At 55.0% G+C, this 25,540-nt stretch overlaps 3 protein-coding genes across 3 annotated transcripts in view; 1 reads left to right on the top strand and 2 right to left on the bottom strand.

The window, feature by feature from the left end:
* Positions 1-12,666, top strand: part of MYO1D (myosin ID) — a 358,631-nt gene extending 345,965 nt beyond the window's left edge. Inside the window, exon 22 of the mRNA XM_047833109.1 lies at positions 10,291-12,666. Within this exon, the coding sequence (XP_047689065.1) occupies positions 10,291-10,447 (157 nt within the window). The 3' untranslated portion in view covers positions 10,448-12,666. The remainder of the gene's footprint in view (positions 1-10,290) is intronic.
* Positions 12,667-14,078: 1,412 nt separating this feature from the next.
* CDK5R1 (cyclin dependent kinase 5 regulatory subunit 1) lies at positions 14,079-18,396 on the bottom strand. Its single transcript, XM_047834022.1, has 2 exons — positions 18,294-18,396; positions 14,079-17,979 (listed from the first exon to the last, which is right to left on the bottom strand). Exon 2 carries the CDS (start codon positions 17,835-17,837, stop codon positions 16,914-16,916), a length of 924 nt encoding a protein of 307 aa, XP_047689978.1. The 5' UTR covers positions 17,838-17,979; positions 18,294-18,396; the 3' UTR covers positions 14,079-16,913.
* A 3,981-nt stretch (positions 18,397-22,377) lies between these two features.
* The window catches only part of PSMD11 (proteasome 26S subunit, non-ATPase 11), a 30,054-nt gene continuing 26,891 nt past the window's right edge, over positions 22,378-25,540 (bottom strand). Inside the window, exons 10-14 of the mRNA XM_047833067.1 lie at positions 25,277-25,402; positions 24,785-24,820; positions 24,477-24,528; positions 24,036-24,178; positions 22,378-23,917 (exon numbers count right to left, since the gene is read on the bottom strand). Coding sequence (XP_047689023.1) covers positions 24,036-24,178; positions 24,477-24,528; positions 24,785-24,820; positions 25,277-25,402 — 357 coding nt within the window. The 3' untranslated portion in view covers positions 22,378-23,917. The remainder of the gene's footprint in view (positions 23,918-24,035; positions 24,179-24,476; positions 24,529-24,784; positions 24,821-25,276; positions 25,403-25,540) is intronic.

Below are 25,540 nucleotides of genomic sequence, written 5' to 3'. Positions count from 1 at the left end.
AAAGGAAGTGTCACCCGTCTCTCCGTGTAAATTGGAAGCTAGAGGCGATCAAGCTTAGTGAGGAAGGCCTGTCGAGAGCTGAGACAGGCCTGGAGCTAGGCCTCTTTCACCAAATAGCCAAATTGTGGATGCAAAGGAAGAGTGCTTGAAGGAAATTAGAAGTGCTCCTCCAGTGATCACATGGATGGTAAGAAAACGAAACAGCCAGGGGCACCTGGGTGGCTCAATTAAGCATTTGATTCTCAGTTTCAGCTCAGGTCATGAGCTCATGGTTTGTGAGTTCGAGCCCTACGTCAGACAGTGTAGAGCCTGCTTGAGATTCTCTCTCTCCCCCTCGCTCTCTGCCACTTCCCACTCACACTGTCTCTCTCTTATAATAAATAAACTTGAAAGAAAGAGAGAAAGAGAGGAAGAAAGAGAGAAAAAAAGGAAGGAAAGGAAAGGAAAGGAAAGGAAAGGAAAAAGGAAAGGAAAGGAGGAAGGAAGGAAGGAAGGAAGGAAGGAAGGAAGGAAGGAAGGAAGAAAAGAAAAGAAAGAAAAGAAGGAAGGAAGGAAAGGAAAGGAAATCAAAACAGCCAATCACTGATTTGGAGAAAGTCTGAGTGGTCCAGAGAGAAGATCAAACCAGCTACCACATTCCTTTGGGCCAAAGCCTAATCCAGAGCAAGGTCCTAAGGTTCTTCAGTTCTGTGAAGGTTGACGAAGGTGAGGACGCTGCAGAAGAAAAGTTTGAAGCTGGCAGAGAAGTTACTTCATGAGGTTTAGGGAAAGAAGCCATCTCTGTAACACACAAGTGCAAGGTGAAGCAGGTGCTGATGGAGAAGCTACAGCAAGTTCTCCAGAAGGTCCAGCTAAGATCATTCTGGAAGGCAGCTGCAAGAAACAGATTTTCAATGTAAGTGCAATAGCCTTCTCTTGGAAGGAGATGCATCTGGGGCTTTCGTAGGTAGAAGTCAATGCTTGGCTTCAAAGCTTCAAAGGACAGGCTGACTCTCTTCTTAGAGGCTAAAGTAGCTGGTGACTGTAAGTTGAAGCCAATGCTGGTTGACCTTTTGAAAATCCTAGGGCACCTAAGAATTATGCTAAATCTGCTCTGTCGGTGCTCTACAGATGGAACAACAAAGCCTCAATGACAGTCATCTGTTTACAATATGGCTTACTGAATAGTTTAAGCCCACTTTTCAGACCTAGTGCTCTGAAAAAGATTCCTTTCAAAACAGGACTGCTCCCTGACAAAGCACCCGGTGACCCAAGAGTGCCGATGGAGATGGGTCAAGGAGCAATTTCAACTCTCAAGTCTTATTTCAGAAGTACATTTTGGAAGGCTATGGCTGCCACAGATAGTGATTCCTCTGAGGGATCTGGGCAAAGTAAAGTGAAAACCTTCTAGAAAGGATTCACCGTTCTAGATGTCATTAGGAACATCTGTGATTCATGGGAAGGTCAGAATATGAATGTTCACAGGAACTTGGGAGAAGTTGATTCTCACCCTCCTGGAGGACCTTGAGGGGTTCAAGACTTCAGTGGAGATGTGGTACGATAGCAGGAAGATGAAAGTCAGAAGTGGAGCCTGAGGGTGGGGCTGAAGGGCTGCCATCTCATGAGGAACCTGGAACAGATGGGGAGGTGCTGCTTACGGCTGAGCCAAGAAAGTGGTTTCTTGAGCCGGAACCTACTCCCAGCAAAGACGTCAACATGACAACAGAGGATCTAGAATATGACATACACCTAGTTGATGAAGCAGCAGCAAGGTTCCAGAGGCCTGACTCCAATTTTGAGGGAAGTCCTCCTGTGGGTAAAATGCTATCGAACAGTATCATGTGCTACGGAGAAATTGTTCGTGAAAGGAAGAGTCGGACTTCATTGTCTTATCTTGAGAAACCGCCACGGCCACCCCGGCTTCGCACCCGGCCCCCTGATCGGTCAGCAGCCGTCAACACTGTGCAAGACCCTCCACCAGCGAAAACATTGTGACTCACTGAAAGCTCACATAGGGTTAGCATTTTTGTAGCAATAAAGTATTTTTTAAATCAGGTATGTACATTTTTTTTAGACATAATGCTATTTATTACCCACTTTAGTAGACTACAGCATAGTGTAAACTTAACTTTTACACGCACTGAGAAATCAAAAGATTCAGGGACCTGCTTTATCATGGGGTCTACAACCAAACCTGCGGGGTCTCCGAGGTATGCCTGTATTCACCTTTATTTTTGTTATAGCATAGTCAGAAGGTAATTTCTGTCTGATGGTAATTCTTAGGTATTTACCGCACTCCTTCTGTGGTCTAGTACCTGATCCGCCTGCCCAGTGTCGCTTCTCTAACGTGTGCCCGATTGTTGAGCATAGTGAATACACACATACACACAGGCTTGTTTTTAAATTATTTTTTTTATTGTTATTTAATTTTGAGAGAGAGAGCACGAGCGTGGAAGGGACAGAGAGAGAGGGAGACGGAGAATCCTAAGCAGGTTCCAGGCTCTGAGCCTGATGCGGGGCTTAAACTCACAGACCATGAGATCATGACCTGAGCTGAAGTCGGCCGCCTAACAGAATGAGCCACCCAGGTCCCCCCACCCAAGCTTATTAATTGGGTTCAAGTCTATGTTCTTTGGTTAAAGTATTTTTTTTTTTAAGTTTATTTTGACAGAGAGAATGAGAATGTGAGCAGGGGAGGGGCCGAGAGAGAGGGAGAGAGAATCCCAAGCAGGCTCCGCACCACCAGTGCAGAGCCCGACACAGAGCCCGACCCCACGAACCGTGAGATCGTGACCGAGCCAAAATCAAGAGTCGGACTCTTGACCAACTGAGCCACCCAGGGGCCCCAAATCTATGTTCTTTTAATATTGTCTGCTGATCTGTGTTTTAGGAAAGCACATTAAGATCATTTTCTATGATGGCAGATAAACATAACAACCCTCCTGCTGAACTACTCTCTGATAAAGAAAACAATTATTGGGACGCCTGGGTGGCTCAGTCGGTTGAGCAGCCGACTTCGGCTCAGGTCACGATCTCGCGGTCCGTGAGTTCGAGCCCCGCATCCGGCTCTGTGCTGACAGCTCGGAGCCTGGAGCCTGTTTCGGATTCTGTGTCTCCCTCTCTCTGACCCTCCCCCATTCATGCTCTGTCTCTCTCTGTGTCAAAAATAAATAAACATTAAAAAAAAATTTTTTTTTTTTAGAAAACAATTACCTAATAAGTTCGTTCGGGCGGCGTCTTTTGCCAGCCTTCTTGTGATTCGTATTTGCCTCGTGTCTGGTTTCATTTAACTTTTCTTTGTCATGATGATTTAGATGGGTATCTTGCAAATAGGTAGCTGCATTTCTAAATTAAATGCGAGAAGTCCCTTGTAACAGGTTCACACGCCTCGGTGTTCACATCCACGCTAGTGATTTCTTGTTCCCATGTTGCTTCTTGGCTGCTTTGGTTCCTGTTTTCTGCCTTGCATTAGATGAGGCAGAGTTTCTCTCCCCCTTCCTTCCACTTCTTCCAGAGTTGCATGTTTCCGTCGAACATTCTTGTTTACCATTAGTTTTCTTCACACCCGCGCAGGTCTTAGGAAATCTAAAGTTCATCAGCGTCCCTACCCTCCTCCCAGATGATGAAGGCCCTCCAAATGCCTCCCTTGGACCATCACCCCATCTCTCATGTTGTTGTTTTCCAGGACTTTAGATCAGTGTTGGGTTGAACCCCCAAAGTTAGTCGTATTTATTTATTCATACATACATGCATACAGTGAATGCTTGTTTAAATTTACCTTGGTGTCTGAGAAAGTCTTTGTTTTTGCCCTCATGCTCGATGATTCTAGGTTGGTGGTAATTTTCCTTAAACACTTGGAAGAGTCTGTGTTTTCATTATTTTCTCACATTTGATAAAAAGGTCTGTACCTTTGCAAGGAATGTGTCTTTTCCCTGTGGGAGTTCTGAAGGTTTGCTCGTTGCCTTTGGTGATCTGCAGTGGGGTTTGCTTTTCAAGAGGTTTAGTGAGGACACCTTGAGGGTTCCAGTCTTTACTGGAAAACTGTGTGTCTTCCCACTTTGCCAGGCTAGAAGGCAGACTCGGGTGACCTTTTTCTGGATCCGGCAGCCTGCAAGGGCTCAGCCTCATTCCAGACCTCAGACCCAGTTACCCTCCCATGTGGCCCGCGTGGGCATGTCTCCTGCTCAAGCCAGCATGTGCCCACCTTGGCATCTGCAGGACCCTCCCTCTCACAGTGGCCTCCTGTCCCCTCCTTCCTTCCAGCTCCTGGAGGTCATCCTTTCCTTCTTTCAGCCTCCACTTTGATTTTAAATATTCTTTCGGTGGAATTTCGTTCACGTTTCTAGACCCTGGTAAGCATCAGGGCCATTGTGAGCTCCTATCGTGCTGCTGGAACCAGCACAGCACCATTGCACACTCGGAGCCGCGAGAGAGCAGTGGACACGGGACACTCGGCTCAGCCCGGGGCGGGGGCGGGCAGTTCTCGAAAGCTCTGGGGAATGACTGAAGGGGTTTCAGCAGGGGAGTAACGGGCTCCTTTTGTGCCTTGAGGAGATATGTCTGAGGGCAAGGTGGAGGACAGGTTTGAAGTGGGGTGTGGGGCAAACCGAAGGCAGAGGAATCCATCGGGAGGCTTCAGCAGGGCTGAGTCCTGGGCTGGGATGGTGGCAGTGGAGAGAAACCGAGAAAGCTCGGTGAACAGAGCGTGATGACTGGCTGAGGGCAGCAGAGGGAGAGGAGGGATCCAGGCTGACTCCCGGCTTGCGGGTCTCGTGACCAGGTAGATGATGACCACTCTTGCAGTCGTGGGTGTGACAAGAGGGGACCAGTTTGGGGGAAAGGTCCGAGACGATAGCTCAGTGTTGGACACAGGAAGACCCAGCTGTCGGTGCAGCTCAGGGCGTTTGTCTAGCAGGTGGCCGCAGATATGTGCTTGGACCTCATGCTAGGCTGGGGACGCTGACTGGGTAACTGTCATCGAAACCACAGGCATGGGTGACACTACTGTGGGGTAATGTCTGAGATGAAAGGGACTAAAGATAAAACAATACTTAAGGAGTAAGTTTGCTCCTGCAGGAGTCCCCCTTCTTCTGAGGTGCCAGTCTGATGTCACCACGTGGCCCTCCTGCATGCATCCCATGTGAATCACAGGGTGTTCGTGTGTGCCTGTCACCCCGTCAAGAATGGGAGTGCCTTGGGGCACCTGGGTGGCTCAGTCGGTTAAGCATCTGACTCCGGCTCAGGTCATGATCCCGTGGTTCATGGGTTCAGGCCCCGAGTTGGGCTCTGTGCTGACAGCTCAGGGCTTGGAGTCTGCTCTACATTCTGTCTCCCCCTCTCTCTCCTGCCCCTCCCCCACTCGTGCTCTGTCTCTGTCTCAGAAATAAACATTAAAAAAAAAATTTTTTTTTTTTAAAGGGTGATGGTGGCCAGGGCAGAGAGAGCAGAGGCAGGGCCACAAGTAGGGCACGTGGGGTTTCTGCCCACCGGTTCAGTGCTGTGGAGGCGGGCGCCAGGCTGGGGAGGGGCGGGGGGCCTTGGGACAAGCTGCCTGCGGAGAGCCACGCAATGACAAGGGGAGTTTTATCTTCCACAAAGAAGTGGTGACCCCATACCTCACCAGAGGCAAACTCGAACGGGACTCGGTAGACCAGGAGGTGGGACACCCCCACTCTCAGGACCGCATGGCACTGGACCGTTAGACTCGCTTTAGAAGTGCCCGCAGTCCAAGGAGCCACTCGGCCCTGGCAAAAACGGAAGTAGCACTTCCTAGAGCCGGGTTTTGAGAAAGAAGTAGCACTTCCTAGGCCTCTGTGGTCTGACACGAGCAGCGGGCCTTGCTTCCTGAAGTGACGCAGCTACACACACGAGCTCCAGTCGCCCCTTCCGTGGCATTGCCCCCGCGAGCACCCGAGCCTCCGCGTTTGCGCCTGGCTGAATGGCCTGACCCGGGGACCCTGGGGCCCGTCACGGCACGCTTGCTACACCTCTGATGACTGTGAGAAGCGTCCGTTTACAGCCTGCCTGTGCTCGGTGCCAGGCGAGCTTCTTCCCGCCACATCCTGTGAGCAAACACGGGAGCGCGTAGCGTTAGCCTCACATTCTCGGGAACACCTCGCCAGCCCCCAGAGGATGCGTTCACAGGCAGTGCCCTGCCCTGCCCCCCTCTCCCGTTCCATTTTCCTTCAAAGTGCATTTAGCAGAACAGGGTCACCACTACTCCAGCAGGGGATGCCAGCAACGCCACTGAGAAGAGAAGCTGGCCCGTTCGCTTCTGCGAGTCCTGGGGGGCATCGGAGCAGACCAGTGGGTGGGCGTCTCCACGTCCCAGCTGAGCGGGCTTCGTCCGAGCGGGGCTGGACGAGAGGAGACTTTTGTTGCCCTGCTCTGTGCAGGCCCTACAAAAAATACAGGGCTCACTTGGGGGCCCCCATGGATCGGGTCTTGCGTTTATCCACAGATTTCTCTCATGAGGACGGGAGCCTAGGTGCAAAATGAAGGAACGTAATTTGATAAAGGCCATTTGCCGGCAGTGATGGCTTCGAACAGATGAAACAAGATGAAAGTCCCCGAATTCCAGAGTTTGCTGAGCCATTAAATCCTGTAACAGAAGATGGGGAGGAAAAAGCCCCTCCCCCTTGCAGCCAGCCTCCAACGGCAGCTGTCATTGGCTTGGCGTGCCATCAGGGGGAGATACCCTGCCCCCACCTATTAAATCTGCTCTCCTTTCTCTACGAAATGAAGAAGGTGCTCGAGCTTTATGAAGATCTCCAATGTGGGGAAGCTCCAGCAAGAGAGGTCAGATGACCCTTCCGGAATGTCCACTTCCTGTCTGCCGCTTGTACCCAGCTACTGTCCTGTCTCCAGCACAGGCACAAGCACCCCCTTGCTGGTCTTAAAACCATTTCAGTTGAGCTTGAAATGAGAAAAGAAAACATGGTTTGAAGGCAAGTTCTTAGGTTTCCTTTAGATCGATCCACTTTTTTTTTTTTTAATTGTTGTAAAAGACACGTAAATTTACCATTAGTCACATTCAGCACATTCACGGTGCTGTGCGACCATTACCACTGTCTAGTTCCAGAATATTCTCATCCTCCCAAAGCCTGGAAGCAGTCCCTATCCGCCCCACTCCTGTTTCTGTCTCTATGGATTTGGGAACTCTGTACATTTCTTGTAAGTGGGATTCTACACTACATGGCTTCTTTCACTTGGCATGTTTTCAAGGTTCATCCATGTTGTAGCCTGTGTCAGTACTTCCTGAATAACACTTCATCGAATGGATATACTTTGTCCCTTCATCAGTTGGTAGAGATTCGGATTGGTCCTGCCGTTTGTTTACTGTAAATAATGCTGTCATAAACATTCCTGTACATGTTGTGTGAACATCTGCTTTCGGTTCTTTCGGATAGATCTCCGGGAGTGGAAGGGATCGCCGGGTCACGTGGTAATAATTCTATGTGTGACTTACTGAGGAACCACGTCATCTTCCTTTGTCACCTGTCGATGGCCGTGTACGGATGGCACCGGCAGATGATGGCTTAGCCCAGCTCTTGAGACCAGAAAGTTGGTTCTTCCTCCAGCCAATGTTGTTCTGTTGCAGTGTTGTTCTGTTCTAAAAGCATCACGTGTAGGGGCGCTTGGGTGGCTCAGTCGGTTAAGTGTCTGACTCTTGTTTTTAGCTGAGGTCATGATCTTGCGGTTCACAGGTTCGGGCCCCACACTGGGCTCTGCGCTGACAGTGGGGAGCCTGCTTTGGATTCTCTCTTCCTCTCTCTCTCTCTGCCCCTCCCCTTCTTTTGTTCTCTCTCTCGCAAAATAAATAAATACTTAAAAAGCATTACATGTAGCCCCTCACCCCCCTCTTCTGGGAAAACCCCTCGGCACCCCATGAAGATAGGCTGGGAATCAGGGCAGGGCCACTCAGTGCTATGCCAAGGGAAGGAGCAGGAGCACAGGCACAGACTGTCACTTAAGGCGACAGTACGGAATATTCCTTTGCTAAGTAGCAGGCCTCCCTTCTGGAGCCCTACAAGGATCTCAACCAATCGTGCCCGGCACTTACGAGGCTGCAGGGAGCACCTGAGGTTGGCAGAGATGTGTTCCTGGGAGGAAGCAGCCGGCCGAGCAGAGGACATGAGCCCGCACGTCATGGTGGCCCTGTGAACCCATGACAGCAGTGCAGCTACAAATGTACATGTCCCCCGACAGCACCTGGGGAGCGTCCCTGTGCACACAGTGCGGTGTGTGAGCCCCATAGGTCCTCCCTGCCCTCCAGGGCTCTCATTCTAAAAGCGGAGACCAGGGGCGCCTGGGTGGCGCAGTCGGTTAAGCGTCCGACTTCAGCCAGGTCACGATCTCGCGGTCCGGGAGTTCGAGCCCCGCGTCGGGCTCTGGGCTGATGGCTCAGAGCCTGGAGCCTGTTTCCGATTCTGTGTCTCCCTCTCTCTCTCTGCCCCTCCCCCGTTCATGCTCTGTCTCTCTCTGTCCCCAAAAAAAATAAACGTTGAAAAAAAAATTTTTTTTAAGCGGAGACCAGTACCCGTGCTGGGACTGCTCCCCGATTGGGACACAGAAAGGCTGGGACAGAAACTCCCAGCCCCGCCCAGTGTGGGGAGAAGCAAATCGGAGCACTGGTTCTCTACGGTTTTCTCTGTCCTGCAACCCTGCACCGGGGCCTCCGTTTTCAAGGCAAAGTCGGGCATTGCTACCCTGTGACCCGTTCCACGGTAGCCATTCGCTCCTCTTAGGTTTCCCACCTGCCTCGACCCTGCACCAAGACTGCAGAGCAGATACTGGAGACACCCAGAGCCCAAAAGAGGGAGGAGGAGTGAAGTCGGGGGCAGCTCTCTGCAGATACTGTACTCAGGGCACTGGGAAGGGTCTGGAGTCCGAAGGGCCCTATTGAAAGTAGCAATGTCCCAGTTGTACCAAGACAAGAACGTGGGGGTGGCTGGTGCGTCCCATCCCCCGCCTCAGTGTTTGGAATGTGGCCCTGTTAGAGCCATTTCCTCAGGTCTGAGTCCGCCAGGTGCATCTAGAACCTACTGTGTGCACACTGCTGTACCATGGGGAGGAGAGGCGCAGACACAGAAGGCGGGAGGCAGAGGCTGTCCCCAGCAGTGCACTGAGGGAAGGCCAAAGGGGAGGCCTCTGCCAGGGTCAGAAGGGAGACATCCCCAGAGGACATGATTCCAGCCAGAGGTGCCCAGAGGCTGTGGCAGGGTGACAAGAGGGACACGGAGGCTGACCAAGCCCTGGTAGGTGCAGGCTCGGGGTCCCGGAGGCATCTCCAGCTGCGGGCAGAGCTGAGCGCAGGGGCTTGGCTTGCCCTGGGCCAGCCCGACAGCGGGACGAGGGTCTCGGGGCCCCACACCTTGACCCTGCACAGCAGCCCTGGCTCCCCCAGGAATCCAGCCGTGCCTGAGTCACTGCCTCTGGTGGACTCTATTTTTATGTCCAAGTCTGATTAAAAATAGCTAAGCCAAGGTTTTAGCTGCAGCCAGCAAGACATTAAGTATTAAGACACCTAATGCCCACAAGTGATAACCTCGAGTCTCTTCCTGATCCACTGTCTGCCCGTGGGACACACCCCGTGAGAGAGCAGGCGGGAAAGGGGCGGGAGGAAGCCTGAAATACCTCGGCTGCGTCCGTCCTCCGCGGCACAAGGGCAGGGGCCCGGGGGGCCCTGCTGCACCAGGCCAGCACCCACAGATGCCGCAGGCCTTCCTCTTAACCCCTTGCATCTCTCAGGCACAAAGCAGCTGAAGGGGCATGAGCCCGGGCGCCGGGGCTGAGCCAGCAGGAGTGAGCGGATGGACAGAAGGCGCCTCTCTCCGCTGGGCACAGCCGGGGTGGGACTCCTGGAAGCCATTCCTCTGGGCAGGGAAGGCGCGCGGGCAAGAACCTCCAGTCACCCCTGGACGCGCCTCCCAGTTGCCACCAAAGACAACCAGTCGTCCCGAATCAGAACCCCACGCCCCTCCCCAAGGCCCTCAGCCTGAGGCCAGAGCCTCGGCGGCCCCGGTGCCACCACGTTTTCCCCGCTCCGGTCCAGCCCTACAGGCCAGGTGCTGCGGAGCCGGGCAGCAGGCCCCTGATGGCTGCTGGCTCTGGCCTGAGGCTGCAGCCCAGCCCCGGCCTTGGCCGCCCTCGCCCTCTCCGGGGGCACCACTTGGGACCGTGACCCCAGGGCACCCGCGAGGCCCACAGCAGCTCAGCGATCGGCCAGCCCCAGGGGTTGCCAGGGAAGCACACCCCACTCCGGCTGCCTGCTAACTGCCCGTCTGGGCTTTCTCTTTTCGGTTCTTCCAGTGAGAAGCGCCACCTTCAAGTCAACGTCACCAACCCCGTGCAGTGCAGCCTGCACGGGAAGAAGTGCACGGTCTCCGTGGAGACGCGGCTCAACCAGCCGGAGCCCGACTTCACCAAGAACCGCTCAGGCTTCATCCTCAGCGTGCCCGGGAACTGACCGCTCACCGGGGAGGCCTCGCCAGGGCGCGGGGGCCGCGGAGCCGGGCAGCCCCCCGCCCCCAGCCGCTCCGCATCGCAGGCCCCCGTCTAATTGCTGACTGCCCGCTGCTGCCCGCTTCAAACCAGCTCGGGAGGGTCTGTGCTTGGAGCCCAGCCCTCTTCTGCCTCCTCCAAGGCTCCTCCCCTGAGGTCTCCTTGCTGCCTTTCTGCCTTTGGTCTCCATCCTCCTCTGCCCCAACTTTCCACGGTCCTCACTCCACAAACCCAAGACCCCGGTGCCCTGCCACAGAGCCCTGGGCTCATACCCTCGGAGACAACTTGATGGTGCCTGGAGTCAGAGAAACCTCTGCCCTCCCTGCGCCCCCTGGCCAGGTCAGGTCAGTGTGCCCTGACCCGCTGACCAGCGACCCGGGCTGCGAGGGGTGGACGCGATGTCCCCAACCAAAAACGTGCTCCCTGGGGGACTGGCCGGGGATGGAGCCCTGCTCTCTCCGTGAGTCCAGCTTGCCACCCCTCTTTCCCCCAAGGTGACCACAGCCCCCCCCCCCCCAACCCCCGCCCCGGGACCTCGCTCAGCGCTCCTTGGCGGAGCCCCTCCCCCAGCAGTCAGCCAAAGCCACCAGGTGAGCAGGTTCAGCTGCAGGGCCGGCCCCTCAGCCCAGGAGCTGGCAGCTGGCAGCCCAGCCGGGTGCCCCGGGGCCCGAGGCCACCTCTCCGAGAGGGAGCAGGTGCTCCAAAGGCCAGCTTCCTTTACCACACGGCCTGGGCCCGTGGTGGTTGCACACGGACACGGTGTGGCTTGCAGGGCTGCTCATCCGGTACTGCGTCTGTGGTGCCCACACTCCTGTCAGAACACCAATAAGAAAACGGAGTCACGGGAGCCAGGGAGTGAGTGCTTGGGGGGGGGGAGGGGGGAGTTGGGATGTTTTCCCCTTCCCACACCTCTGTTTCCTACTTACTTGGAGAATGAGGACCGGGGCCAGAGGGGCGGAGTGACAGAAACAGAGTTGGGGGGTCCTGGCGCTGCAGGCCAGGCCAGGATGCCCACCCTGCCCTGCATACACCCCCTGCCGCAGCTGGGGCCCGGGCTGGGCACACAGACCTCGCGCCGGGAGAGGGCCACCGTCTTGCCGGTCCGTGCCCGGCCAAAAGCACGGGCACCTCACATGCCTTCCTGAGACCGCCCTGCTCCTGAGCCACAGCTGAGGACTCCGCCCCGAGCCTCTGGGCAGCCCAGGCCTCCAGGCCAGGAGCCTTAAAAGGAGGGACTTGGGACACGCCGTGTGGGGAGGGCGCTGAGGGTGAGCCCACGGCTCAGGAGGAGACCGGCAGGGTGTCACAAGGACGTGCTGCTGTTTTCTTCACTTTCTGCCACAGACGCTGCCCGCACCCTACCCCCCACCCACTTCCCCCCCCCCCAACCCCGCCACATTCCCGACCCGCCACATTGACGCTGCAAAACACACCAAGTGCCTGAGCACAGCGTCCTGTGCCTGACATGGTCACCTGGCTGACCCCCAGGTGGTCCCAGCAGCCTGCTCTCATGCACACACGCCCCCAGCCCCGACTTCCCAGGGTCTGTAAACATCCGCACCCCGTGCAGTTTGCAACAAAAAGTCCTCTTGGCATCCTGTCCTCCGACACCCATTCTCATTCTCGAAGCCTGGTCAGCTGCCTGCACAGCACAGAGGTGCCATCAGCCTGGTTTAGCAACAGAGTTTTGCCAATCACCTTGACACTAGTTGAACCATCCTAACTGGAACGGCGCCTCTCCTTTCCACTGACTTCCCCACACCTGTTGCTTTACGCTAGATATGTGCACAGGTATGTTTTAGACACACCGAAATGGAACATGCCAATGAGGGTTTCTCTGAGGCTGGAGTCCTTTCTCCTGCCTTCCAGGGCCGCCTGTGGCTCCCCGGCCCAGCGCAGGGGCCTCCCGCCGAGGGCGGTCGACAAGCACTTTCTCGTGATGTCCTATCCCAGCACGTGGGAGGAAAGAACGACCAGGAACTGAGGGTGTGGTCTCAGTCATGCTTCCTGGGTGCCCGGGGAGAGCCCGAGGACACAGTGATTGTATGCAATGAAGTGTTTCTCTTGATCTAATTAAATGCAGTTTTATGGTTTGCTGCGTTTATTCCTATTTTCCATTAAATTAACTTTATTTCTAGAGCATATTTTGATTTACCGTCAAGAGCAATAAAGCATTAAATCTTATTTTTAAAGGTGTCCTGCTTATCTGTAATTGAGAACTATACCTACAATTGTGACATTTCAGCTGGTAAAAAGCTGTTATCCCAGGGGATGGGAGGGAGCATGAGGCACAAATAAGGTAAAATGGAGGGTAATTTACTGGAGGCTTCTGAACAAAAATATTAAACAGCTAGCGAGAAGAAAGCTGTGGGAAGGCCAGGAGGCGGCGGCGTTCAATGGAAGCATTTTGTTCCACCATTTTGAGGCCCGTGCGCTAGGCTCGAAGTTCACCTGGTTCACCGTGACTGAAGTCCAAGCGCCTACGTGAAGGAAGGGCTCCGATGCCCACAGCGGCTGGCTGGGGACCATGGGGGTGGCAGGAGAATGAGCCGGAGGCATCGGGACCTCTCAGGACAGAGTGGGGGCGGGGGCTGCAGGTGAGCTAGGTGCAGAGATGGCAGAGCATCCCCACGCCCTGGAGCCACCCGGTGACCATCATGGGGCGGGGGAGGGGGGGGAAGCTGGGGCGGGGGGGGGGGGGGAGATGGGGAGGAGATAGGGGGAGAAGCACGTGCAGCCCCGCTTCTGTGAATCAGACCAAGGGAGACGCCCTGAGAAAAGTCCGTGGCCTCGATCACAAAGCCGACAGCTCTCAAGGTACAAGCTGGGTGGAAATGCCTTCCTAGTGTCCAGGGGCACCTCCGGACCACAGGGTGCAGGTCCTGGGGAGGCTGGAGTCCATGCTGCCCTAGGCCCTGAAGCTTAGGCGGGTGGCAGGAGTGGGCACAGAGCAGTGGCCATGTAGCCGGTAGGGGCCCCACCCTTGCCACAATCATGGGCCATGGTGGCTGCTGATTTGGGAGCCCCAGGGCTGGATTGGTCACTCTTGGAAACCTGCACAGAACTAAACTGGCAGGGCCAAGCCACGCGGACACCCCTCCACACGCGCTGGCCAGAGAGGAAGCATCCCGGCATCCTGGCATCGCGGCGACGGGCACTGAGCAGAGCCTGGCCCGGGACATGTGGGGGCAGCAGCCTCAGAGCCAAGCCCCGTAAATGGGGTCTTGGGTCTGGTGCCCCTTCGGCACCTCCCCAGGACACGCCTAGGCCTGCTCCTCCCCGCCCCCCAACCCCCTGGCCGCAGGGCCCTCTCACCCAGCTCCGCAGAGCCAAGGGAGCCTCTGAGGAGCAACTCCTGCCCCCGATGCCCTACTAAGCCAGAGTTGACTTCACCTGTGCTTCTCTCTTAATCACCTTAACTTTGAACACACTGGTTAAGCCCTTGCCCTGAGCCCTGACCTCCCTCCTCTCCCCCCACAACCCATAACACAAATCCAATTACGTTTGGAGCGGAGGAATCATTTCTACTAGCCCCCCCGCCACCCCCACTTGTGAATGGCATGCCCACAAAAAGAGGCCTATGTAATGGATGGTCAGTGCATTTTTATTTAATCAGCACAGTACAAAAATAAATAAAAATAAGGGAAGGGGAATTAAATTACAGCCAAACTGAGCTTCATGACCTTGTCAGATTATAAACCACACATACTTACAAACACACTACACACACACATACAGGATGAGACAAATATAAATTAATGTTAACAATACCCACGGTTTGGTCAAAGAGGAACTACAGAACAAATTGCACTAAGAACATACACCGCACGCATAATTAGCAGTTTCAAATATACAGCTATGAATAATTCCGAGTGGGAAAAAAATGGCACATTTTCTTTTCATTGCAAGTTTAACAACTTTGGAACAAAACTAGATTCTAATAATGTATGGAAAGAATATATCAACCCTTCAGGTTTACAAGAAAAAGAGGAAAACCAAATCCTGAACTATTATTCCTGTGACTTGTTCTGTCGACGGGTGTAATGCTCACAGCCATCTGTTCTAAGATTATTTTTCTTAAGACACAAAATGCTCCTGGTTCGCATGCACAATATCACTGTAAAAGCAACAATTAAAGAATAAAGGGTTTTGTTTTTTTTTTCCGTAGGTTAGGTTTTTTTTTTCCTTTTTTTTTTTTTTAAGTGTTGTTCTAAAAGTAGTCTTCATAGCAGCATGTCAAATGGGTTCACTGCCTGCACGCTCAAGTACATGGGTTCCTTCACACAATCCTGACCGGCGCAAGGGCAGGGAGGAGAAACGTGGCAGGCTTCACACTGGGGGTTGGGGGGGGGGGGGTGGCGCGGACCACAGACTTATTTCCTTAAGTCCCCGACCACTCCTGAAATTTGCACCTCCTCCAAGAAATAAAAAAATAAATACGGAGAAAGAGAAGGAAACGCACAAAACCGGAATCCTGGGGATGCAACTTAACTGCACAGCTTCAGGCCAAGTTCAGCCGCCCAACGAGTGGACTACGGACACGTGCCCCCTCCTCTTGAGCCTTGGCACCCGAACCTCCCTTTTCCAAGCCGCCAGGGCCTGCTGCCCCCGAGGGCCTCCTACCTCAGGTCGCACGTGGCGGCGGGATCTGAACAGACAGGCCGTGCGACAGCTCCGCCCGGGCAGCGGCCAGTCTGCGCCAGCAGTGCGGGCAGCCGCAGGTTCCTTCCAGCTCCACGGCAGGTTATCTGGCAGGCCCCGGGAGGGCTCCGTGGGCCTTGAGGCGCAGCCGAGCAAACGCCCTCCCAGCACGGGGCAGGCCCTCCTCCTCTGGTCTGGGAACCGAACGCTCCTCTTAAACCGGGGCCTCAGTTTCACAGCTTTCTCTTGTTAAGCGTCAATTTCAGTAGTGTTTGTGCCGAAACCAGCAGCCACCTGGAACCTAATCCTGTGTCAAAGGACCCTCTGCCTTCCCCCGGCCCCCCCATGCCAGCGCTCCCCGGGAGGAGGGGGGGGGGACTGGGACTGGAAGAGAGAGAAGTCTCCAGAGCGGCTTCACGTTGCTCTTTGTTCCCCAAAGCCGGAGTGCCGGGCCATGGAGGAAGACTGGCTCCCTTCTCCCGCTCCTCTCCCAAGTCCCAAGCCACCAAATCTGGGAGAATCAGAAAGGAAACTGATTAAGCACACATTGCGTGTTCTCACAGCCGCTGGGGTGAGGCGGAAACCCCAAGCAGCAGCTGCAAATGATCAGGCGCAGAATCAGCAGGCTTCGGAAGCAAGCAGGAGCGTTACTCCCGTCTTGGAATTGTCTCCAAGATCCAGTGGTCTCCTCGGGCCTTGCAGGGCAAGGCTTCGTCTTCAGAAGAAACTGAACTGTTTGGAAACAGCTTTAAATGAACAGGGGTGGGGAAGGGGGTGGGGGTTGCAATCACTACCACATCACCCTGATCCCTGACATCACCCCCTCACCCCAGCTCTGTGGACCAAAATGTCACATGCACCGGCAAGAGGCCTTAGCCCTTAGGTGGGCACTGGCCGGTCTCGGGCACGACTCCCCCACCCGCCTGGAAGGCAGGCTGTTGGTAATGGGCACCTGCAGCTGCCCTGGCCTCCGCCACAGGGTGAGTGAGCTGCATTAGTCAAATGAAAAATTCCCCCAGGAAAGGAACTGTCCCTAGCTCCACCCCACTCCTTTAGGACCCCAAATCAAAGAACTTCATGAGTCAAACCAGCTCATTGACCAACACCACCAACATGGCTGGGAGCAGGGGACGAGGGGTGGCCAGGGGGCAAGTTCTGTGTCTTCACTAAAGGAAAGCCCTTCTCCCTAAAAAAGAAAAAAGAGCAAACCAGGGTCGTGTGCGGCCAAACGACAGGACGCAATCTTTGTACCAGGCCGGCTTCTCCATGATTGAAGAGTGGTCCCCGGGTGGCGGGCATCCGGCCTTCACAACCCCACTCGTGGCTCGGTCAGGGCGGTGAGCTCCACAAGCCTCTGGGAGAATGGACGACCCAAAACAGGAGCCAGAAAAGGACCTCCAACCGGAAATGCCAACTGCTCCCTGGGCCAACTGGCCAGAGGCCCCCCCCAACTCCGGCTCCCATGCCAGACGCAGCGGGCAGCCTCACCTGCCCTGGTCCAGCAAGGGCACAGGTGGCAGAGGCAGGTCAGTCCTTTGAATTCCCCAAAGTCGAGAGGTCGGTGGCCTGGGTGGCTCTGGATACATCTTCTGGGTTTTGCACAAGGTTCGGGAGTTCAAAAGCGCCCAGAGTTCTCAGCAGGGCTGAGGAAAACCCCAAGGAGAGAAGGTGGGAAGGGACAGGCCCTCGGTGGCTTTGCTAGACACATACTGTACACAAAATCTGATTTGCTTAATAATAAATTTTTAAAAATGAATTGAATCCTTGAGCCAGGATGCGGGCTACAGGGCTCACCGATCGAGCCCGAGGAGGAGCCGCTTCTTGTCCTCCTGACCGCTCTCATTCTTCAGGTCGGAGAACACCTGTGTGAAGTAGTGTGGGTCGGCGTTGATCTGCAGCATCTTGGAGCTCATGAGGTTGATGACGGAGAGGCAGCGGTCCCAAAAGGCCTCCTTGCAGCTCTCCACCAGGAAGGGCTTGAGCGGGTAGGAGATCTCGTTGCCCATGTAGGAGTAGGAGAGGTACAGGCAGGTCAGCAGGATGGCCTGGAGCTCGTGGTCCGAGCCCACCTCGGAGGAGATGACGTCCCTGCAGAGCATGTAGAGGAAGACCACGTTGGCCGGCGTGATGAAGCCCTGGTCCTGCCAGCCCTGCAGAAGCAGCGAGCGGTCCACGCTGCGCAGCCAGAGCACAGGGTCCGTGGGGGACAGGTGCTTCAGGCGGTAGCACCGGCGGCAGAGAAACTCGCCCAGGCAACGCAGCAGCTCGCTGGTGGACGCCTGGACGATGACACGTTTGGGCGTCCCTGCGGAGGTGAGAGCAGGATGCGGGGCCTTCTTGACCGAGGAGGAGACCCCGGTCTGGGAGCCCGAGAGCTGGCTGGCAGGGGGTGCGGGCGGCTGGGCCGGTGGGGGCTGGGCGAACGTGGACAGGTTGGCGCACGACAGCGACTTCTTCAGGTTCTCATTGTTGAGGTGCGTGATGTTGTTCTGGTAGCTGCTGTTCGGCTGCACCTTCTTGGAGTTCTTCTTCTTGGCCGACACGGCCACGATCCTCTTCCAAGGCAGCACGGAGATGATGGAGTGCCGCTTCAGGTTCTTGTCCTTGGCGTTCTTGCTGTTCTGCACGGCCGTGTAGTGGCCCACCGTGGCCGCGCCATCCTCAAACAGCGTGGCCTTCCGGTAGCTGGGGGACAGGGACAGCACCGTGCCCATGGTGCCGCTGCGCGCCGGGCGGGGGCCCGCGCCCCTGTGCGCCCAGCCTGCCGGCCGGAGGGAGAAGACAGCTCAGCGAGCCCGCGGCGGCCCCGGGCAGGAGGCGGGGGCGCTCCCGGGGGCGCGTGCTGCCCCTTCGGATCTGCGTGGAAAACAAGATGGTTCTCAGCACCAGGCGGGGCTCGGCGCCGCGCTCCTCCACCCTGGCCCAGGCGGCCCCCGCGGACTTGGCCCCGGCCCCGCGCCCCTGCGCCCCCGCGCCGCAGCCCGGCCGCCTCCACTGCAGCACCCCCCGCCCGCCTGCCGCGGCCGCTGCGGTCCGGACGGCGGCGGGTGGGGCCCGGGCGCCGGCGGGAGGTGCCCGGGGACCCCCGCCTCGACACCGCGCGCGGCCTCGACCCCGACCCCGGCCCCGGCTCCTCGGGGGCAGCGGGCGGCCGCGGGGCGCAGGCTTACCCGGCAGGCGGCGGCTCCTGCGCTCCGCGCCCTCCCTCCGCAATGCGCGCCGCGGCTCGGGCCCGCGGTCCCCCGCGCTCGGCGCGGCTCGGCGGGGCTCGCGCTCGGCGGCGGCGGCGGCGGCGGCTCCGGAGCTTCTGTCCAAGGTTCTGCAGACGCCGCGGCCCCGCCCCCCGCCGGCCGCCTTCGCCGCCGCCGCCGCCGCGCTCCCGTTCCCGCCCCGGCGCGCTCCTCCGCGGCCTCCTTGTCGGGGGCGCGCGCGCGCGGCCCACGCGCCGGGCTGGCCTGCTCTGGCCGGGGAGCCCGGGGCCGCCGCGGTCCTCAGCGACAGCCGGGCGCGGTGCGGACAGGGACGCGGCCGCGATCCCGAGCGCCTCTACTCGCCGCGCCCCTTGGAGGACCCGGACTCGGGCGGTGGCGGCGGGTACTCGCGGCGCCAGCCCCGCCCCGCCCCTGGGGCCGCCCCTCCCGCACCGCTCGCCGCCCGCTCTGCGCCGCCGCGCCAGCAGCAGCCCGGCCGCGTGAGAGTCCCGGGCGCCCCGCGCAGCCGAGGGCCGAACCCGCCCGCCGCCCCGCCCAGACACGTGCTGCCTTTGTTCCCGCCGCGGCGCCCGCAGCCGCGGGCCGCGGGGGCGCTCTCGGCCGCGTCCCCGCCCTGGCGACGCGCGGCCCGCCCGGACTGAGGTTGCCGCACGAGAAGCCATCCACAGAGGCTGGCCGGGACTCCGAGATCCCTTTTTCCATTAACATCCTCGCCACCCGGGAAAGATGCTCGGGCGCCGGGGGAGGAGAAGCCTTTGCTGAAGCCACTCGCATCCCGATGGGCTGTCCCATCGACTTTCGTGCCTCCCCCTCCGGGTCCTCTGTTCCCGCACTCCAGGTAAATGCCCCGGGCCTAGAGGTAAATAGAAATCCAGGCCAAAGAGGCGTAGGCGTTCCGGGTTGGTCCGCAAATACCGCCTGGCTTTCCCACACCAATAGGGCTCTGAGAGCCCCTGGGTCGTCCGCTGCCCCAGAGACGGGCCAGTCCTTCACAGATGTGACCTCGACGTTTCCACTGGCCCTCTTACCAGTTCTAGTAAAGCTGAAGCAACCGTTTTTCCAACCAGCCTCTGATCCTCTGATTTAACTGGTTTTCATGCAAAACATGTATTATTTGAAGATCTGGCACCAGTAAAATTGTAAAATTCTGACTCGACTAAGAACAATTCCTCTCACAGACAAGAATTCAGATCCTTCACAAGAATCATTCATTTGTTTTTCTTTTAGTTTTGTTCTGTAAATTGATTTAGAGTAGACCACAAACCAGAGAAACAGAAGCTCCAATCCGTATCTTAATCCAGATTATCACCTCTGGACCAAAAGATAAGGAAGTGGTAATCCAGATTAGACTACCCAATTCCCTGGCCACTTCACACGAGGCTGTCAACCTGTGCCAGCTCTGCCAGTTCTGCCTACTGCCCTACACAGAACAATGCTGCTATCGAGTCAGAAAGCGCTAGAATTTGTGTATGTACTACCCAGCGATTTCTCTGTCAATAGTGGCAATTGAAAGCTTTAGGGACTTTGGTGACCGTAGAATGGAAAATGCATTGTTCTGTACCCAGAGGGCTACTTCTGAAACCTCCACAGCAGCTGTCATCTTAACTTAGATGAAAGCAGGCCCTTAGCTGTCTGCGCCCCTCCCTCCAAATGTTCCTCGGTGTACAACCTCTGCCTGCTTTGAAAATGGAGTGATCCTCAACCCTCCTTCCCTATAGTAAGGAGCTTGAAGAGGTAATCTCCTCCAGGCCCCCTGGCCCAATTACTCTCTTTTCTCTAAGGCTAAGCCCTTCTCCCACCAGCCCCAGGTGGAGAGGCCCAGAGGCCCAGCCTTTGTCCATATTGCCTCTCAGGGTCGCCTTCAGATTCTCGTGTTGAGCAAAGGTTAAATGCTTTCCATTTCACAAAACGGGCCTAGATTTCGAAGCCTGTAATCCTCCCCTTAGAACTGTCTGGACCCACCCTGTTCCCTGTACCTACAAATTTCAGTTCTAGCTATTCCAGTTCATGGCAGACAGCACCAAGGTCCACCTTACCCCATTTCAATTTCCCAAACCTAAGAAGCATGCACTTGCCTGGGCCTTTTCCAATCTGACCACACTCTGGTATCTTCTCTTCTTGCCTTTGTTCAGCCAGCCTTCCCTAGCACTTTCAAAAAGAGCTCTTTGCATTACTACCTCAATCTCCTCACGTGTCAAAGGCAAAGCCATGTTTGCAGCACAGCATGAATGAAACGTGCACTGCCAGCCCGCTTGCTACTGTGACTGAGGAAAGAGGCTGACCGGAAGTCCTATCCACCCGGCCATGCCCACTGTTTCAAGGTACCCACCGTCACCACCACCACCCCAAGCCCCCATCACAGCTCCAATTGCAAGGCAAGGAAGAAAAGTCAATATTCTGCCACAAATGGCAGAATCAAGGCCCCAGAACGCAGACCCGGCTGAACGAAGCAGAGCTGTTTTCTTCCCAGTCTTCTTCAGAGAAGAGCTCCAAACCCCATCAATCAGCCTACTTATCCTATAGCCTGCCTCTAGCTTCTAGAAGGGCCAGCCTCCTTGTTATCTATGCCATTAGCCTTATGCTATAGCTGGCATTCCTGTGTATCATCAGAGAATCCCGTCCTCTGCATGGCCCCATTCCCATACTACCCCAAGAAGGAGAGGCCAAGGCCCCAGCCAGCTACCTTCCAGAAAGGGCTCCAGATAAAGCAAGGCTAAGCCCTGGCTTCTGAGGAAGCCATGCTTTGTTCCTTCAGGGATCACAGAGCAGCATCTAGTGGCCCTTCTGGGCAGCACAGATTACATAACTAGTACTCAGCAGTGTTCCAGAGCCAAGCGCCTCAGCCTCTGCTCCCAACACCAGCGCTGTCTCATTAGCACACAAGAAAGCCTTGGCACTGATGCACGCTGGTGCCAGGAAGGGTCCCTAGATGAGGAAGCCTGGCCCAGGCCAGCCCATGGGCCACCGGACCCTCTCAGCTGTGTCCAGACCCAGCCTCCTGGAGGCCAGGGAGGGAAAGCAGTCCCAGAGGTCTAGAGCAGCACAGTCCAAAACAGTGTAACGTGAGCCACAAAAGCAAGCCACATAGATAAAATTGAGTATTTTCTAGTAGCCACATTAAAAAAATAAGAAAAAAAAAGAAACAGGTGGGTTTTAATAATATATTTTATTTAACCCATGATCCTCAAAATATTTCAACATCTATATTAAAAAGTTGAGCTATTTTACATTTTTTGTTTCATACCAAGTCTTCGAAGTCTGGTTTGTGTTTACACTTGCAACGCATCACACTTCGAATTACCCACATCTCAAAGGCTCGACAGCCACATGAGGCTAGTGGCTACACAGTGGACAGCACGGGTCTAGAGGAGGTCATCAGACCCACAAATGGAGCAGAGGAAAGGGCTGCTGCCGACTGAGCTCCTCGGGGCTGCCCTAGGCTTGGGAAACCCTCCCTCTTCTCCAGCTCTAGGGCTGACTGGATCCCTTTGGAAGATCTCTTAAAGTCCTTTAGTGAAGCAAAATCCTCCCACAAGTGAAACTACAAAGAGACTATACAAAACTAAAACAGAATGAGAGTGGTTTGGACTGAAGTAAACTGGCGGCCAGAGCACACACCTCTCTCCTGTCAGCCTCAGAGCCCCTCAAACCACCACTCCCGGGGTCTGAGGGGCTGTGTGAAAAATCATACGGCTTTTCCAAAAGATTCCAACTAGAAGCACAACCACAACTGAATGTCAGGACTCCCCTGACTTCATATAACCCTCACACCACAATTACCTACCACGGAAGCGGCAGAGGATTACAACCCAAACCGTGTCCTCACTGGACCGTGTTGCCTTGGAAAAACGGAAGGATACCTGCACACCACTTCCCGCCTCCGACCTCACCGACAACTTTCTTACCCGAAGCCCTCCACTTCACCCTGGGTCCAAAGGTCTCCCATGAAGCAAATGAGATACCAGAGGTTTGGCCAGTCTAGAAGGCTAGACAGAGCTGTGTGGACTTGATCAGAAGCCCTCCAGCACTCAAGAAAGGACACTTTTTGAAAAAAAAAATTGTTTTTATTGGAACTCATCTGAACATCAGATATACCTGGTGTTGGTTAGCAAGAACCGTTTGTACATTTGATATTGATGGTGCCAAAACCAAAACAGTGACTGGACATGACGGGGAGAGATGTTGAGAACAAAAAACCTGATTTTGGAGAGGAAAGTAAAAGCCAGTCAGATTCAGTGAGGATGCAAAACCTGGTACAACAAAATCCTTTTACAAAATATAAATTTATTACGAAAACCTGGAAGGATCATCTGAGAAAGGGAAAGAAAAAGGAGGCCAGCGGGAATGAGGCATGAGGGGAGGAGGAGAGGAGAAGACAAAGAGATGAGAGGAAGAAAATAGAGCTGAGCACGACGGAGGTACAGAAGCTTACCTGCCCAAACGGCATGAAAGCCTTGCTATGTGATCTCATCATAAAACAAAGCATGCGGAAATACAATGCTCTACCTCCCATCCGTTCGATTTCTAAGAGGTAAATAAAGAAGCTCCCTGGGAGGGGGACATGAGGTTGCTCGAAAACCCAACAACGAAGATTTTAAAAAAACAAAAACGAAAACAAAAACACCAAAAGCCCCACACCCCACAGTCGCATTTCCAATGTTCACTTGTTAAAAAAAGACTAAATCCATCTGACAGCAGGAGGAGGAGGGGGACAGGGAGAGAAGCTGATGGATTTCAGACAGCCTGACTCCCCTGGAGGAAAGGAGGGAGGGAGAGAGACATGTGACGGTCTCCTGGTTGAGAGGAAAAGAGAAGGGACAGAAAAGAGCAGAGAAGGGCAATTAAAACACTGACGTCTAATCTAGTTTACTGTGTTAAAAAGAGCCACATGCACAGCAGGCCCCCTGAGGGCCCACACTGCTCCCGCGTGGCCCTGGTGGACACTAGCTCCTGGCCGCGTCCCCACTCCTCCACAGGTCGGCGCGAGCTGTGCGGGTGCGGCTGCGGCGGGACCTCCGGCCGGTGTGCTGGAGCCACTGTCGGGGGGAGGACGGGAGACAGGCCACGTGGCAGGGGAAGAACACCGAAACGCCGCATTTCAAATAAAAAAGAAAATAGCAGTCTATACACAGTTGTTTGTTTTGGTTCAGTACAAACAGAATAAAAAGTCGTTGCTTTGATGGTCAGGCAAACACCCAATTCTGAAGAGGAGGAGAGCTGACGCCCAGCAGGTGGATGAGGAGCCCCAGTGGTTGGCGGAGCGCCTGGCTTTGCGGCCCTCTCCCAGGAGGCAGAGAGCACAGCTTTAGGTAGTGTAAGCCTTTTTCCTTTTATTTAGAATAACCTTTTTTTTTTCTTTTTCTTTTTTTTTTAAGCAATTTCCCCACTCCCAAGTCGGGCCAGTAAAGATTACATGAAAACTGGCACACCTATTGGCTGGAATACAGATGCACCAAATGAGGATTTAAAAACTTTCCGAGCGAAAAGTAGAACAAAAAGAAAAAAGAATCTCCTAGCATTTTCCCCAAAGGTTTCACTCTCCCGCCACACACACTCTCCAAAGGACCGCTACAGATCCAACTCTGCAAGAGAAGACAGAGCAGTGTCAATCGGGGAAGCTGCGAGGCCACCAGGAGGCTTTCAGTCTCGACAGGCAGAAGACAGCGCTGCCCAGGCCTGGGTCCCGGAGCCAGCACTCACCTATGTCAGTTTCTTGGCTTTGTTGTAGAGGGAATCCACTACTTTACTCATGTTCTGAATTGTTTCCAGAGCAGCTTCATAAGTTTTATCTACTGGGGGTTCATCGAAAATAATCAAGACACCCTCCCCCTGGTCCAAGATCCCTGCAGGAAACACAAGGGCAACCCAGGTAAAAGAACGGATTAGACACAAAAGCACTTGAGAAGCAGCCCACTCCCTAGCTGCCTCCCTTTCTGCAGAAAGGAGGAGAACCAGAAAGCATCTCCATGTTCCATGTGCACATGTCTATTACACATTCTCTTATGGGGATAAGAGGGGCAAGGATCCCAGGGAGCCACCAGGTGAAACAAATGGAACATCTCCTTTCAAGATAAACAAGAGCGTGATGCCTCATCCGCATCCCCACCACCAGCAGCCCCCTCGCCTATATGACTTACTCACCATGAAATTTCTTGTCAAGAATCATCTGTGATAATTTCCTTTCCACGTCGGCCTAAAATCAAAGCACATGATGAAAGGGACTGGTATCCACTAGTCAAAGATCACACGGGCATGAAAGTTTTGTATAAAAGGGCAAATGGATCGAAAACAAAACGGCAACAATGCAACTCGAGCTCTGAGCTCGTGGTCTCCTTACCACATGAAGAAGCTTGAGGACCTTCCAACCAGGCCCATCCAGTGTAAATGCCAGCACCTCCATGTGCCCCTCTCCCCGTCCCCACCCCCAAGACAAGCTCAGGACTGCTTACCTTGGAGAGTTTGATGAGGCTAGATATGTGTTCAATCTAAAAGAAAAGGCAGAGAGACAGCGACACCGAGAGTCATGCTTCTGCCTCTAAGATGGAGGTAGAGTGGGGGTGGGATTGCTGTGTCTCCTGAAACCTGGCCCAGCGTCTCTCTGGGACGGACTGTCTCTGGTCATGCTTAGGTCTCTCGTGCTCTGTCCGTCTGCCTGCCTCTCATTGCCAGACAACACACACTCCTACCCCACATGCCCCTACAGGAGTATCTACCACAGGCACGGTGACTACAGAAGCAAGGAGGGGACTGCTCTCAGATTACAAGCAGAGGCCATCTCCCCGGCCTCCACCCCACAGCACCTCCACAAGAAAAGCTCAAGCCTCTAGCCCTCCAGACACAGCCCTGGAAGCAAGTTCCTATTGTGGATAGGTGTGGGAAGGGAGGGAGCTAGAGAGAACGCTTAGCCAGAGAAGAACCAGGGTCCCCCGCAGGGTCCTTACCTGAACTCGGGAAAAAGGCTCAATGACCCGGATCAGATTCTGTTCCAGCAAGTTGTCGTACAACTTGGCCAAGTGTGTACTGATGATTGGGTCATCCCGGAGCTCTGCCCGGTAATCTGTCAGGGCCTGCCAAGAGAGCCGGTCACAGAGATTGGCACACAGAAGCACCTGAAAGGCACACTACTCCTAGCTTCCTAAGTAGTCTGCTGGACTTTGTAAATCCATGGTTGACTGAAGTTATGGAGGGTCTGAGATGAAAGACCA

The sequence above is a fragment of the Prionailurus viverrinus genome, chromosome E1 (assembly GCF_022837055.1).
Source record: "Prionailurus viverrinus isolate Anna chromosome E1, UM_Priviv_1.0, whole genome shotgun sequence".
NCBI classification, from domain to species: Eukaryota; Metazoa; Chordata; class Mammalia; order Carnivora; family Felidae; genus Prionailurus; species Prionailurus viverrinus.
This window is presented reverse-complemented; position numbering and strand designations above follow the sequence as displayed.

Coding starts and splice junctions, on each gene's coding strand:
- CDK5R1 (XM_047834022.1), bottom strand. CDS start 17,837: ATGGGCACGGTGCTGTCCCTGTCCCCCAGCTACCGGAAGGCCACGCTG.